General features: G+C 42.2%; 1 protein-coding gene across 1 annotated transcript; it reads left to right on the top strand.

The window, feature by feature from the left end:
• Positions 1-1572: 1572 nt before the first annotated feature.
• On the top strand, positions 1573-14990 carry slc35f1 (solute carrier family 35 member F1). Its single transcript, XM_074616081.1, has 9 exons — positions 1573-1903; positions 4101-4276; positions 5732-5859; positions 9156-9315; positions 9466-9622; positions 11302-11354; positions 11471-11625; positions 12004-13472; positions 13770-14990. The coding sequence occupies exons 1-8, from the start codon at positions 1809-1811 to the stop codon at positions 12235-12237; spliced, it is 1158 nt and encodes a 385-aa protein (XP_074472182.1). The 5' UTR covers positions 1573-1808; the 3' UTR covers positions 12238-13472; positions 13770-14990.
• Positions 14991-16545: the final 1555 nt, after the last annotated feature.

The following is a 16545-nucleotide window of genomic DNA, read 5'->3' as shown; positions in this document are numbered from 1 at the left end:
GCAAACGCACTCTGAAAACTAACTAAAATGAAATTTATAAAAATAAAATAAAATAAAACTAATTGAAAATTCCAAACTATTATCACCTTGGTTGGTACCACTATGAAGAGTATGTCTATTTCAATTTGTAGGGTGAGTTTGATGTGGAATGGTTTGGATATATAGGACTCAACCAAAGTCCAAATATAAGTCAGTTCAAGAAGATGTACAAAAAATAAATATGTATTTTTTAAGCGGTAGGCTATAGTCCTGAGGAAGGGTTGGTATATGAGTGTGAAGTAATTGTTTAAGTTCTATCTGATTGACAATGGGTGAATATTTGGGTTGTATATAATAGCATTGGAGTAGTTGTACGAGTTGTATGTATGATAAATATTAAGTTAATTGTTTTAGTTATGGAGAAGGGTAATATAAGTGTACACTTCTTCATGCTCCTTTTCAGACATATTTATTCACGTTTTTTTAAAGTATTTTTTACGTGAGAAATTGTGCATTAAGAGTTTGCTATATGTTTGTCTTTTTTTTGTCACATTAAATAAATAGATAAAAAAAGAAGATAAAATAGGGCTGTCAAAGTTAACACAATAATAACGGTTAAACGCAATTTCATATTTCAATTTAACGCATTAATGCAACTTGTGATTTTTAGGTTGTAGCGGTCTCAGTTTTAAAGCTAGAAGGAACCCATTGGTACCAACCAGCCATTTTCTAGGGGGTCCCTTGACCTCTGATGTCTAGATATGTGAATGAAAATGGGTTCTATGGGTACCCACGAGTCTCCCCTTTACAGACATGCCCACTTTATGATAATCACATGCAGTTTGGGGCAAGTCATAGTCAAGTCAGCACACTGACACACTGACAGCTGTTGTTGCCTGTTGGGCTGCAGTTTGCCATGTTATGATTTGAGCATATTTTTTATGCTAAATGCAGTACCTGTGAGGGTTTCTGGACATTATCTGTCATTGTTTTGTGTTGGTAATTGATTTCCAGTAATAAATATATACATACATTTGCATAAAGCAGCATATTTGCCCACTCCCATGTTGATAAGTGTATTAAATACTTGACAAATCTGCCTTTAAGGTGCATTTTGAACAGTTAAAAAATGTGCAATTAATTACGATTAACTATTGTAATCGAATGACAGCCCTAAAATGAAATAAATAAACAAGTATAAGAAATGAACAAATAAGTATGTAGACAGAAAAGCTCTTTGAGTTTTGCCTGTGTCCTTATGTGGTGGACTCAGAGGAAATGGACTCAGATGGCATGGGGAGGAATTTATAGACTCCTATATAATTTTGAGTTTCAGACTGTTTCAAACCGAATCAACCACAACATGATTGTAGTTTTAAACCGGATGTGGTGACATCATCATCTGAAAGAGGTTATTTCTGACTGACACGTTGGTACACGTTCATCCATCCTGATGTACAGGGTTACGTCTTCGTCCCAGGAGGAGGAGGAATGAGGAGGAGGAGGAGGCTGTCTGGGTGAGAGGACGACACCTGCTGGTAGAAACCAGCTCCTCCTCCATGTTAAACACACGATCTGCTTCTGAATCCAGTCTAGTCTGTGATCGGAGAGGAGGGACGGGCAGACCTGCAGCAGACTGATCCACCACAGCCACAACCACACCGGTACGCACTGCTCTGCTGGGTGTTCACACCTGAACCGGACCACCGCACGGACACGGAGACCAGGAGGGTCCGCTGAGGTGAGCCTGCTCCTCCGCCTCCTCCTCCTCCTCCTCCTCCTCCTCCTCCTCCTCACAATGCGCTGATCTGGTCTCAGTGTGTGTGAGGATGATGTCTGTGGTCTCCACGGTGGAGAGCCTCCCCAGAGGGACCGGCACCCCGGAGCCCAGCCTCATCCAGCGGATCAGGAGGCTCCTAACCAGGTAAGATGATGAGGATGATGATGATGATGATGATGATGATGATGATCCGATGCGAGCATCCTTCTTTTGCATTCACTCCACGCTCTTCGTCACTGCGGACACCTTTTTGTTTCAACCTGTAACATCAACCTGTCACATCCAGTCTGCTGCTGCAGGAGGAGGAAGAAGCGTGTTGTGCAACAGATGTGTCAACATTACAACCACATCTGCCTGCCCTTTGCATGGACATCCCATCATGTGTGTGTGTGTGTAGTGTGTCTTCAGACTGGTGGGGCATTCCTGCAGCCTCTGGTCCTGGAGCAGATCCCGGACACGGTGTGCTGGTTCGGTGCCTGCTGGCTGCCATGCTGGCTTTATCAGCCTCTAGATACTGAGGTGCTGCTGCTGCTGCTGCTGCACAATGGCTGCTGTCCTGCTGCTGCCTCCTCACTCATCTCTATCCACATGCCTCACTCTCACTGTGCAATGCAAACTCCCTTTGTATTTCTCGTGGAAACACACACACACACACACACACACACACACACACACACCTTGTCTCCTATCCTTTCCTGCCATCTGCTGCTCTTTCTTTTATTCCTGGTATCGCTGTCCTCTCTTGTGATGGTGGAGTCTGGCTGCAAGCTGAATTTGAGACCAACATGTCAAGCCCATGTCAGTGTGTGTGTGTGTGTGTGGGCATGGTGATGTTCTTGTTGCTGCTACAGACACATACGGATGTTATTGTAATAAATCCTTTTTCATTAGTAGGCAGATAGAATAAAGCAGGCTCACAGACACGCAAAGACGGCAACATATCAGGCAAAGTGAGCAGAATACAAACATAAACCAGTACACACACGTAGCTGCAGCTCACTATCAGCCATGACTGTAGTCAAGTCCAGTTCAATCGAGTCCAAGTCAAGACCGAGACCGGGTCCAGTCGAGTCTGAGTCAAGACCAAGTCCTAAGGCAGTCGAGACCAAGTCAAGACCGAGTCTTAAGTTGTTCAAGACCATAATAGTGTCTTTCCTATGCTGATATAGTGATTAATGAGTTCGGCTGGACAGAAAATAATCTATCTATAAACAATATTGATCTATCTTCTAACATCAAACTAATCAATGTATAGAATTTAGGTTTGAGGACCGTTACAGTCTAACGATACGTTCATTAATAAACCTTGAATATTATCCGATATTTGTTACTGACTACCCCGGGACCACCAGCCAATATGCCCACAAGCAGGGACATTTTCGTTTTCTTCCAATTTTTATGTTCAATATATTTATTGAGATTAGTATTTATTAGGGCTGTCAATCTTAAATGATTAATCACATGATTGTCCATAGTTAATTTCAAATGAATTGCACATTTTATATCTGTTCAAAATGTACCTTAAAGAGAGATTTGTCTAGTATTTAATACTCTTATCAACATGGGAGTGGGTAAATATGCTGCTTTATGCAAATGTATGTATATATTTATTATTGGAAATCAATTAACAAAACAAAACAATGACAGATATTGTCAGAAAACCTCACAGGTACTGCATTTAGCATAAAAAATATGCTAAGCTCATAACATAGCAAACTGCAGTCCAGAGAAAGAGAGTTACAGGGGTGAAAAATTTATTTCGTTCATTTATTACCTTAATGCAGAAAATGAGGAAGGGCGCACAACGGCATTTTTTTCGAAATTATTATTGTTATTTTTTTTTAGAGGGCAGCTAGACCTATATGGCCTGTGCCTTAAGCCGGCCCAGTCGACAAGAAATATCTGAGCAATGCTTCCGGCAAGGAGTTGAACTTATGCCACAAAGAAATCGGGCTATACGGGAGGCAAATGGGGCTCCTACCAGCATAAGAAAGGTGTACCTAATAAAGTGACATCTAAACTTGTTTGTAAACTATGTCATCTTAGATATAGATTTAAAATGTTGCTGTGTAACTGCTGGATGTGTAAATGAGATCGTCATATCAGCTTACAGTAAAAGGTGGTGATATGTTAATGTGTTTCCGCTGCCCCCTAGTGGACAAGTTGCAGGTTGAAGTATGATTTCAATATTAAACACAAAACACCGGCCACATGACTGACAGAAATATATGTAACTAGCTGATGTAATACTGAGACTATCATACTGCCTTCTGATCATGATGTAAAGTCCTCCTTAATGAAACACTGATGTCCCTTGGTCCATGTCTCCCGTCCCCTGCAGAGACCTGTTGGTGACCCTGGCCCTGGGTCAGGTCCTGTCCTTGTTAATCTGTGCCATCAGTCTCATCAGCAAGTACCTGGCTGATGACTTCCACGCCAACACGCCGGTGTTCCAGAGCTTCCTCAACTACATCCTGCTGTTTCTGGTCTACACCACCACGCTGGCAGTCAGGCAAGGTAAGGACACTAACTCAGAGGTGTGTGTGTGTGTGTGTGTGTGTGCGTGCGTGCGTGCGTGCGTGCGTGCGTGTGACTGATGTTAATGCTGTAAGTATGATGAAACCAGGAGCGGACAACACTATTACTAATACCAAGTAATACCAGGGCCAGAATCTCCAATATCCAAACAGATTAATATTAAAAGCAGTGTGATTTATGAGGTGAATGCGTCATTAATAGGCCCTTAGGGCTCTCAGTCGATTAAAATAGTTCATCACGATTAATTGCAAAATAATCACACCTTTTTTTGGGAAATCAATTAACAACACAAAACAATGATATATATTGTCCAGAAACCCAATTATTATTATTATTATTATTATAAATTGTCAATTATTTAATATTTGTTTACGATAATATAAAACTCTGTTTACCATGATTATCATAAAGTGTTCATGTCTGTAAAGGGGAGACTTGTGGGTACCCATAGAACCCATTTACATTCACATATCTGGAGGTCAGAGGTCAAGGGACCCCTTTGAAAATGGCCACGACAGTTTTTCCTCGATAAAATTTAGCACAAGTTTGAAGCATTATTTAACCTCCTTCTTGACAAGCTAGTATGACCGCTCCGACTCCCCTCCGGCTGAATGCTAGTTGCTACAGCTAACTGCTAACTGAAGGCTTGTCTCGTGGAGCCGCCGCCCGCCCTCCTCCAGGTGAAGTGGTCTCCTGGTGGCGGCGAGGACGAGTCGTTTCCTTGTTTCTACCACTTTGGATTTAATCCAATAAACAAACACACACAGACTATGGTTGTATCATGGATGTATAAAGAGAACTGGATACAGCGTTGGAGGCGGGGCCCCGTTCATTCCTATGAGAGTTGCTCAGTGGAGCACGAAGACAAAATGGCTCGACTTCCCAGTACCCGGATCTTCCGGCGATCTTCCGCATCCATTGGGCCTATAGAGCAGGCGCAGTAGCCTCCGCTCGGTCACATGGCTCGGTCACGGGGTCACTGCCGCTACAGTATGTGTTGTCGCGGCTTGCTAACTCTGCCTCCCAGCCCTCGCTCCAGCCTCGGTCTGGCTCTCATTCACATGAACGGAGGAAGGGAAATAACTCTGGATTTGGCTATTAGTGCATTTTCCTGATGATGTTAGTTCATTTTTTTATGTTTTAAGCTAAAATTCTGGCACATTGCACCTTTAAAAGCTCCTGCCACATGAAGGCTGGGGAACTGATGGGGGGGCTTGGCGGTGCTGGTTCATTATGGTCTTCCTCAGGCAGTATGATTGCAGATGATTCTAGCAACAAACTAGGAAGCACTGAAGGCCTTTACATGCTGTGGAGGCAGAATCAGCTGTATATACAGTTTGTGTGTCCACTCTGTTCTGTTGATGTATATTTACCACACTGATTTGCTTTAGTATTTTCATCACGTCCCGTCTCTCGCTGTCTCTCTCTGACTAGGGGATGGGAACCTGCTGGCCATTCTGAAGCAGCGCTGGTGGAAATACATGATTCTGGGTTTGATAGACATCGAGGCCAACTATCTGGTGCTTAAAGCTTACCAGTACACTACGCTCTCCAGTGTACAGGTGGGTTTGTGTGTGTGTGTGTAAAGCTTTATTTCTATGAAAGGAAGTAACTTTGTGATACTGCAGTTCACACACATCAACATGTCCTCGTGGTCCTGGTCGTATCTTGTCTTCTGTGGTCCTGGAGGAGCTTTTGTCAAGTCAAACAAAATGACCATTCATGAAAGTTAATTGTAACATTTTTGGTCGCCTAAAAATGTCTTATTCAGCGTTCGATTGCACTTAGCTCCACCCTCTCGTGTCATTTCTGATTCCAAAAAAACAAGATGGCGACGGCCAAAATGCCAAACTCAAGGCTTCAAAACCGTAGTCCACAAACCAATGGTTGATGTCATGGTGACTACGTCCACTTCTTATTTACAGTCTATGAGTCTGACCCATACAAAGGAGTAAAAGTGAGGATACCTCAGCCAATGGCAGTGTCAGCTGGTCCATCACCTTGGTCCAGACTGAAATATCACAACAAATATTGTATGGATTGCCAGGAAATTTGGTAGACATTCATGTTCCCCTCAGGATGAATCATAATAATAGTGATCCTCCTCCAATACATTGCTGGTAATACTGGTAATACTACTGGTTTATGACCAAGTACCTGCAGAACTAATGACATTCCCATCAGCCTCAGCTGGACTTTGTGTTTACTGCTAATTAGCTAACATTAGCATGCTAACATGCTACACTAATAAGGTAAACACGGTAAACATTATACCTGCTAAGCATCAGCATGCTAGCGCATTGTCATTGTGAGCATGTTAGCATGCTGAGGTTAGCATTTAGCTCAGAGCACCCCTGTGCCTAAGAACTAGCATGGCCGCAAACTCCTGCAGACTTATCAAAGAGTATAGAAGCAAAGAGACGAAACTCTGGCAACCGCTGCCGCCATTTTGGACTGAAAATGCTTATTATATTCATAATATTTTATTGTTCAACACGGGCCATTTCGGTAGAATATGACAATAGAATAGAAATTATGTTTTATGTTTGTACGGCACTTTGTAGGCGGACGTTTTACTGGCGTCCGGTAGACTCTTTCAGTCCAAAATGGCGGAAGCGTAACTCTGCTGCTGGGCGCTGACGTTGCAATGGAACGACCAATTGACTTTCACGTCTTGGCGATACACGTTCTTTGGACTCCAATCAAACCAACAGTGACGCGGGTCAAACCTGCATCGGCAGTTCATCTGAATGGATCAGAGCTCTTTGAGTACACCCACATCACACACACACACACACACACACACACACACACACACACACACACACACACACACACACACATCAACTGTATGAAAGAGGTGTTAGTGTTTTTAATCTTCACTTGTGAGTCCCTTAACCTAATGGAGCACTATACTAAAAGACTGAAATAGCCCTTTATCTGGCTCACATTAGCCTACATAGTGCCTATTAACACACATTAGATGTATTGCTGTTCCCAGAATGTAATTCATTTCCTGTATGTAATGCAATAAATGATGTTATAAGGCTGAATGTTAGGCAGTGCAGTGAGGCACTTATCTAACCTGTTCAACGAAAGGAATCAGCTTACATTCCTGGATCGAAATGGCAAGGGATCAATAGGGCTGAAAATAGCCAGGACCATCCCTGCAGGACTGACAGGCCGGGTACAGAGCCCCCTGGAGTGGCTTTTAACAGGACGGTCAGCAACAAAGGAAGATGATACTGTTGCACACAGTTAGTGTATCTACAGACACACTAACAGTTTCCTGTGTGTACTGTATTACTGCACCTATCACGTTATCACAAAATACTGGAGTCACTTTGCACACAGTGGCTCAATCACTGAGTTTGAGTCATTTTAAAGAGCCTACAGACATTCACATTTATTAAACGTGACTATCATCATCCCTTACTCTGTGCACCACTCTCCTTGCAGCCCATATGAAGCTTAAAGCCTGCGTCGTGTAGCAGACTTGTTCCCTCCTGAGGAAAGCCCTCAGCTGTCTTTTTAATACCTGCTTAACAGGAGTCAACACCATCCATAGTTCAGCCAGATGGCTTATTTAGTCGCAGTCAGTAGGCGATTTTAGGAGGGAGATGCTGTCTCCCTTGTCAGCAAAATGACCAAGATGGATGCCCCTTGTTAACCTGCCACCCACCCCTCTCCACCCACTGGTAGGACTGAGGTTTGTGCAAGTTGCACACTAGACTGTGCTTGTGATTCCACCAGAGGTGACCCAGCGCGTTTCAGAAGCGACTCTCTCTCTCTGTGCCGTGTATTGATTAATCCGTGGCGCAGTCCGTGTTGCTCAAAGTAGCGACTTTTTCTCTGAGTCCCACCCTGAACCATCCCCCCCTTTAAAGGTCAAATTGCAGACTTGAAGCAGATACTATATTCATGTGACACTTTTCTTACTGACTAGATATTTGGGCCCAAACACAAAGACGCCACCTGAAACCACACCCTTAATAAATAAATCAAACAGACAAACCTCTATGATCAAGATCATAGACCGTAGGCCTGTATAAGAAGTGGACGTAGTCACCAAGACGTCACCCATTGGTTTGTGGACTACGGTTTTTAAAGCCTTGAGTTCTGCATTTTGGCCGTCGCCATCTTGTTTTTTTGCAACCAGAAGTGACCCGAGAGGGTGGAGCTAAGTACAACCGAACGCTGAATAAGACATTTTTAGGCGACCAAAAATGTCATAATTAACTTTCACTTTTCACGAACTTTCAAGATGAAAACACGGACAACACCCAGATTGGACAACGCCGCAGTATCGACCTGTCAATCACAAGGTAGCCCCGCCCTAAAGCATCCCCTGCTTTATGGTCTATTTGACTCTAAATGGGACCATAATTTACTAAATGAACATCATGCTGTATTGAAGAAGACTTGAAACTAGCGACTGAGACCATAAACTCATGTTTACAATGTTTACTGAGGTAATAAATCAAGTGAGAAGTAGGCTCATTTTCTCATAGACTTCTATACAATCAGACTTCTTTTTGCAACCAGAGGAGTCGCCCCCTGCTGGCTGTTTGAAAGAATGCAAGTTTAAGGCACTTCAGCATTGGCTTCACTTTTCAGACCCGGAGGTTGCCCCTTGATCAGGATCCAGGTGTGCTTTGAGTGTCTTTGTATCTGTAAAGTCCTCCAGTATGGGTGAGAGGTTTACCGGGCCAGAAGGAAGGCCTGGCTCTAACGCTGTGGAGTCCATTGTTGCACCGTGATTTCCCAGCCGACTACTGAAACTACTAACTGAACCACAAATAAAAGAACTCATCATGTCTGTCTGTGTTTGTCTCTCTGTTTCTGTCCGTCCTCTCAGCTGTTGGACTGTTTTGCCATCCCGGTGGTCCTGCTGCTGTCCTGGTTCTTTCTTTTGGTGAGGTACAAGGCCGTCCACTTTGTCGGGGCGGGACTGTGTCTGCTGGGTGTTGGCTGCATGGTGGGAGCTGACGTCCTGCTCGGCCGGCAGCAAGGCCTCGGTGAGTACCCCAAAGCATTCCTGACCATGTGGGGCACACATCTGTTCAAGCTCAGGGGACAGGTGGATGTTGCCAGTTTGTTGGACGTTCAGTCAACCTCTTCTGCTCCCGTTTCCCTCCTTCCACCCGTCCTTCTCCCTCCTCTATCAGGAGAGCAGAAGCTGTTTGGGGACCTTTTGGTTCTGGGAGGAGCGACGCTGTACGGGATCTCCAACGTCTGTGAGGAGTTCATCGTGAAGAACCTGAGCCGCGTGGAGTTCCTCGGCATGATGGGACTCTTCGGATCCTTCTTCAGCGGCATCCAGCTGTGAGTTTGTGTGGTGGGGAGAGATAGACCATATGACAGCTGTGCAGTGGTGGAACGTAACTTACCAACAGTACTCAAGTGCTGTAGTTAAAGGGATAGTTTGGATTTTTTGAAGTGGGGATGTATGAGGTACTTAGAGGTAATGATCCATAGTCAGTGTATTACCTACAGTAGATGACGGTCAGCATGCGTCCAGTTTGGAGAAGCAGACAGGAGTACCAGCACGGGTGCAAAGCAATGTACTGCTGTGGGCGGGGGCGGCAGCAAAACGGATTTTAGATACCTAAAAAAATCAATATCAGTTTAAGTGTACGCTATAGTTTGAATATTATTCCCGCTTTATCTTGCCGCGAGACAGCTGTTTCCGACGGGAAACTGAAGCTGTTGTATCCGTCTATGCTCTGGCCAAAGCCACCAGACTCCATTGAAAAAAAACAGTAAGTTTACCTCGCAAAATACCGGGGTTGCTGGTCTACCACTGCCTCGATCGGTTAGTTTGTTTGTGTTATTGTGTGACTTCGGTGAATCCGGACTAACCAAAGAACAGCTTCAGTTCCCTGTCAGAAACATAGACTGTATAGCTGTCTCACGGCAAGATAAAACGGCGATAGTGTTATAAATTTAGTGTACACTTTAACTGATATCGATATTGATTTCTATAGGTGACCCAGTGTTAATTTTGGCAGCTATTTTAGATTTAGTCTTAGTCTTAAAACAAAAATGCTTATTAGTTTTAGTCACATTTTAGTAATTTTTATCCCCCATAGTTTTAGTCGACGACAACTCAAAATGTTTTAGTCCAGTTTTAGTAACCGAAAAGTCCTTTGATTTTAGTCAAAATGTTTTCTCTCTTAGCTATTTTTTATTTTTATTTAATCTTAGTCCTGTTTAGTCATCAGATTATAAAACTATCAAATTTATCAAATTTATTTCACATAAAATTTGATCTTCTTATTATCTGATGAAAAACACAGGTTCAATGATTAAGAATGCAGCTTTGCAGTTAGTTTGAGTCCTCCTGACTGACGGCGAAAGATTTAGTTTTTTATGTTTTTAAACTACATTTCAGTCTCGTCTTTTTCCGTCAACGATATAGCGTGTTTGATATCGACACCGTTAGTGTTTAATGACGTCTCGTCATCGTCCCATCTTAGTCGTGGAAAAAAAGTGTCGCTGACAAACATATTTCGTCACAGTTTTCATTAACAAAATTAACACTGAGGTGGGCCTTTCTTTTAGATATCTAAAATCTGTTTTCCTGCTGCCCCCGTCCACAGCAGTACATTGCTTTGCTCCCATCTGGTACTCCTGTCCGTTTCTCCAAACTGGGGGCATGCCGACCGTACCTCATACAACCCCACTTAAAAAAAATCTGAACTATCCCTTTAAGTACAATGTTGAGGTACTTGTACTTTGCTTATATGTTTTGGGAGAACCCTTGATTCTGCTAAAGCATCCCATCCTCACCTTAACATGGGAGGCGTGCAGATGATGTTGTCAAATATGGGTTGACTTAGCATGTGCATTGATCCGATGTCTGCAGATTTCTTTATTTGAGGTTTGATATAAGTGTCATGCAAACCGATCCGTCCAGCTCAGTGGGACAACTCTCCCAGTAGATACCGTGCAGTTCCTCCTGTGAGTGTGCAGGGAATGTTAACCCCTGTGTTTGTGCTCAGGGCCATCATGGAACACAAGGAGCTGCTGAGGGTCCCCTGGGACTGGCAGATAGGTGAGAACATGGATTCATACACACCAGTAATATTAACACAACATGTAATTAACAGGTAATCCAAAAAGCAGTGTAAATGTAATGTCAAACCATTTGCTCCCGCGGTGTGTTTGCAGGTCTGTTGTACGTTGGTTTCAGTGCCTTCATGTTCGGCCTGTACAGCTTCATGCCGGTGGTGCTGAAGAGAACGAGCGCCACCGCGGTCAATCTCTCTCTGCTCACAGCCGACCTGTACAGCTTCTTCTGTGGGCTCTTCCTCTTCCACTACAAGGTGAGAGCAAACTGCACAGGAAGCACTCATTTGGTGACGTGCAGGTCAAAACGATGTCCGGACATCTTGCATAACACACTTGGTTGCATGGTGGGTAATGTAGGCGCCAGGTTTTGACAAGGAAGAAGAGGAACAAAAGAGATAATATTTATGTTTCTGTTGCATCAATTTTGATCTTTTTTAAGGAGTGCATTGATAAATCAGCCTCACTAGTGACAGACAACTAACTGACATCTCTTCCCTGTTATCTAGAGAGTCTCTGGACAGGACACAAAGACTGACGGTTCCTATAATAATAAACTGAAAGATATAAAAGACAGGATTTAAACTAGCATAAAGCAGCTTCTATGTTTAAGTGCATCTGTCTCTGTGTTGCAGTTCTCGGGCCTCTATCTGTTGTCTTTCTTCATCATTATCTTGGGCCTGGTCCTTTACTTCACCTCGTCTACCTACGTGGCCCAGGACCCGCGAGTCTACAAGCAGTTCAGGAACACAGGCGGCCAGTCGGCCAGCGACCAACCTCCGCTCGGTACCGGAGTCATGGAGCCCTCCGTCACCTACACCAGCCTGGGCCCCGAGGCGGGGGACGAGCTTCCTGTACGCGTCGCCTAAGATCTAAAGGAGGGAGTTTAACGTGTCAGGCAGGTGGATCAGTGAGTCAGCCGCCGCCCCCGCCTCCAGGTTCTGCCCACCCCCCTTGTATACAAAGAAATAGTGCTGGCTGTAACCCGGTCTGCTGAGCAGGGCAGCTGGGGGATCGCCCAGGTAGGTCCAGGTTTTCATTTTTATGGCCTGTACTGGGGGACGGAGACTCCACCTGTACAGTGACCAAATTCATGTACTGTATCTGGAAAATGAATGAGCAGAATGTCATTAAAACAAATAGCAGAGTGAGTGAAACTGTTGAGTTCACTGTGATCAGAGACTGTGAGTAGACAGTAGTGACTCATTGTTCATGTAAATAGATGGTATTGTAATTCGACTGTATTTAATCTGCTTTCTTTTTATATCCGTCAAGAAGGTCTGTGCTTAACACCTGTCTATATGTTAAAGTTGTATTCATTTCATTTCTTATTATCTGATTGGAATCTACAGTGTTTCTAAATCCACCTGCTCAAATATCAATGAGCTTAGTTGGTGATACACAGACTGGAAGCAGTGGGACAAGTTCATCGAGTTCATTTACCGACTTTGTGTCACACAAAGCTATGCTGGTATGTAAATACTACATCAGCTACTGGAGGTTTGTCCTTTGTATTTTTTCACATGATGGATATTTTATAGGCTGGTACAAATATATTTAGACTCTAAGTTTGACTACTTTTTTTTTCTCAGTATTCAGTATTTACTGTCCTGAATGTCATTCTGGTAGTGTGAAGAAGACTTTCAAACAGCATTTAGACCTTCGTCTTGAGAAATAGAATTTACGGAAAATAAATTAATGAACTGATAAAAAATCGAAATAATGAAAAAAATTAGAGACTTTATTTTTGGGAGGCTGGTCAGGTGGTGGGGTGAGGTCTTAATAATAATAATGAAATTATTATTTTGTACTCATGCCTGACTCATGCCTGGCAATAGAAGGTTTGGCTGTAATGAAATGCAGTCAGTGATCAGGAAGTTTATTATGTTGCTGTGTGTTTTAAAGGTCCAGTGTGTAGCATTCAGGGGATCTATTGGTAGAAATGGAATAAAATATTAGGGCTGTTTAAGTTAACGTTGTAATAACGCGTTAATGCAAATTCGTTTCAACGCCACTAATTTCTTTAACGCATTAAAGCAACTTGCAATTTTTAGGTTGAAGTGGCCTCAGTTTTAAAGCTAGAGTGAAGATACTGGCGAATGAGGCTAAATAACGCTCCAAACTTATGCTAAATTTTGGCAAAGAAAAACTGTCATGGTCATTTTCAAAGGGGTCCCTTGACTTCTGACCTCATGATATGTGAATGTAAATGGGTTCTATGGGTACCCACGAGTCTCCCCTTTACAGACATGCCCACTTTATGATAATCACATGCAGTTTGGGGGCAAGTCATAGTCAAGTCAGCACACTGACACACTGACAGCTGTTGTTGCCTGTTGGGCTGCAGTTTGCCATGTTATGATTTGAACATATTCTTTATGATAAATGCAGTACCTGTGAGGGTTTCTGGACAATATCTGTCATTGTTTTGTGTTGTTAATTGATTTCCCATAATGAATATATACATACATTTACACAAAGCAGCATATTTGTCCACTCCCATGTTGATAAGAGTATTAACTACCTGACAAATCTCCCTTTAAGGTACATTTGAACAGATTAAAAATGTGCGATTAATCGCAATTAACTATGGAAAATCATATAATTATTTGCGATTAAATATTTTCACCAATTGACAGCCCTGTATAATATAGTATGTTTTCTTTAGTATATAATCACCTGAAAATAAGTATTGTTGTATTTTTGTTACGTTAGAATGAGCCGTTAATAGCTACATATGGAGCGGGTCCTCTTCACATAGTCCGCCATGTTGCTCCGCCATGTTTGCCGAGAATGGACAAACTAAACACTGCCTCTGGATAGGGCCATTTGCGTTTTCACGTTTCCGCGTTTCCGCGTTTCCGCGTTTCCGCGTTTCCGCGTCGGCCACCGTAGTTTTCCCACATGTTTGGCATACGGGAGAAGTTTCACCTAGTTGCGATCTGCAATCTCACCACTAGATGCCGCCAGATCCTACACACTGCACCTTTAAACCCTAATCGTTACCGAAACAGCTATTCGCCAGATGAAAAAAGAAGAAGATAGAGTGGATGTATTCATTTTCTTACCGTTGTGCCATTTCACTGTGTCTGGAAACACTGCTGTGATCAGAACCATGTCTCCATGTTTGGCGTGTTTTCAGATATATTAACATTAGTGTGGACGTGGCTCTACCACCCAAATCCACCTGAGTGGTTCATACTGCTCAGTGTGCACACCATGAGAAACACAAGACTGTCGTTTAGTGAGAGGAATAGTGTCCTCCAGGCCGAAGAGCATTATTTGATTTCATATTATTTGTCTGCGCTTCCTATTTTAGTCCTAGTTCTGTTGAAACGTAATGTTGGAAGCAATATATTTTCCTGTTGATTTACAGGGGAGGCATCACAGGGTTACTGGATAGACTGAAGATGAAGCTGTACAGTTGGTTTGGTCTGCTTCTTTGTTCACTTTATGACTGTATATAATCTCCTGTCTGGATTATTTACAAAGGACTTTCATTATTCTCCTCTTTTAATCGCCTTTTGTATCCTGTTTGATGTAGTGCATTGGAGTTGCTGTCAACAATGTGCTTACAATGATGGTGTTACTTACTGTATAGTAAAATAAAGCATCTTTGTCAGAACAGCCAGTCCGCCGGCTCTGTGAGCACTAGTGTCCAATTTGAAAATGTACTTTGGTTCAGTTTATGTGTTGGAATTGAACACTTGAATCTCTCCACAGGAAGAGTAATGTAAATAGCAGTATATTGAGCTTAACATTTTTAGACAAAAAGCAGGACAATGGTTTTATTTTCCAAGATTCTCAGTCAGTTGCTTCAAAGACATCTCATCCATATTATATGGCAGCAGCGTATGTACTCGTCAAACCATCCTATAGTTTTCTATGCGAGGTTACGGAATACACCACTGTCCTATCTCCCAGTGTAAAAGCAGCTATTTTATCACATTCACTCCTCGAATTGACTGCTGTAGCCCTGACCTCAGTATCCACCACAGCTTCTATGTAGGACAGAACCTGCCAAAATAAATTAATAAATAAATAAATGACTCAAATATATCAATAAATGTAGCAAAGATAATATTAAAAAATAACTGTAGCCATTAATTAATTGATAAAATGTGACATAAATTGATATTTATTTTTTATTTATTTATCTTTGTATTAATTCCCTTATTTATTTATTCTTCAGTTTAATTTTCCTTTTTATTTATTCATGTAATTATTTGTATTAACTTTTAAATGTATTTATTTATTTTTGCATTTATTTATGCATTATTATTTTTTATTAATTTACTTATTTTGCATTTATTTTATTTATTTATTTTATATTTATTTTTAAATGTGTGTATTTGTTTATGTATTTATTTATGCATGATTTTCCCTTTGCATTTCAGCCCTTATTTATTTTCCCAAACGTATTTATTTCTGTATTCTTTTCTTTACACATTTCTTTTTACATTTCTGCCTCATTATGCAAATGAGCTGTCACTCAACGTGTCATGTTAATTCTTGACCTATGGGAATAGCATATAACAAAATAATCTAAGATCAAAGATTCACTTACTAAATTTCAGAGCTTTCAACTGCATCACATGGTCCTCATTCAGCAAATGAAGCTAGTGCCATCATGTGATCTAAGTGTGGAGAAATCCTCTGGAAGAAGTTATACCAGACAACGGAAGACATGCCAAAGTTTTATGGACTACAACAGGTAAACCTGAGTTACATATTGTCTCCAGCTACTGTCACCCCTTGTGGTCGCATCACTCATCAGCCAGCTAGCTAAATTCTTTACTTACATGTCATTGGGCCCTTAAGTGGCAGTAGGCAGTATATTTTTGGCATCATTGGGCAAAAATTCCATAATAACCTTTCAGCATATTGTAATTCAAGTGTTCTGAGAGAAAACTAGACTTCTGCACCTCCTTATGGCTCTGTTTTCAGACTTTAGAACATCTAGCCCAGGGGTCTCAAACTCGCGGCCCGCGGGCCAATTGCGGCCCGCAAGACGATATTTTGTGGCCCCCACCTTGATATGAAAGTTTAATGTTAGTGCGGCCCGCAAATTTTTTTTTTTTTATAAAGTTTTTTATAAAGTTTTTTTTGGGGGCATTTTTTCATTTTTATTGACAGGACAGTGGATAGAGTCTTGGAAAGGGGGGAGAGAGAGAGTG

This window comes from Sebastes fasciatus, chromosome 18, assembly GCF_043250625.1.
Source record: "Sebastes fasciatus isolate fSebFas1 chromosome 18, fSebFas1.pri, whole genome shotgun sequence".
NCBI classification, from domain to species: Eukaryota; Metazoa; Chordata; class Actinopteri; order Perciformes; family Sebastidae; genus Sebastes; species Sebastes fasciatus.
The sequence above is the reverse complement of the archived record's forward strand: the minus strand, read 5'-3'. Positions and strand labels throughout refer to the sequence as shown.

Excerpts from the sequence above, each read along its gene's own strand:
- slc35f1 (XM_074616081.1), top strand. The coding sequence starts at position 1,809 with ATGATGTCTGTGGTCTCCACGGTGGAGAGCCTCCCCAGAGGGACCGGC. Across the intron at positions 4,277-5,731 it reads CACGCTGGCAGTCAGGCAAG|GGGATGGGAACCTGCTGGCC; the intron begins GTAAGGACACTA and ends CTCTCTGACTAG. Across the intron at positions 9,623-11,301 it reads TTCTTCAGCGGCATCCAGCT|GGCCATCATGGAACACAAGG; the intron begins GTGAGTTTGTGT and ends GTTTGTGCTCAG.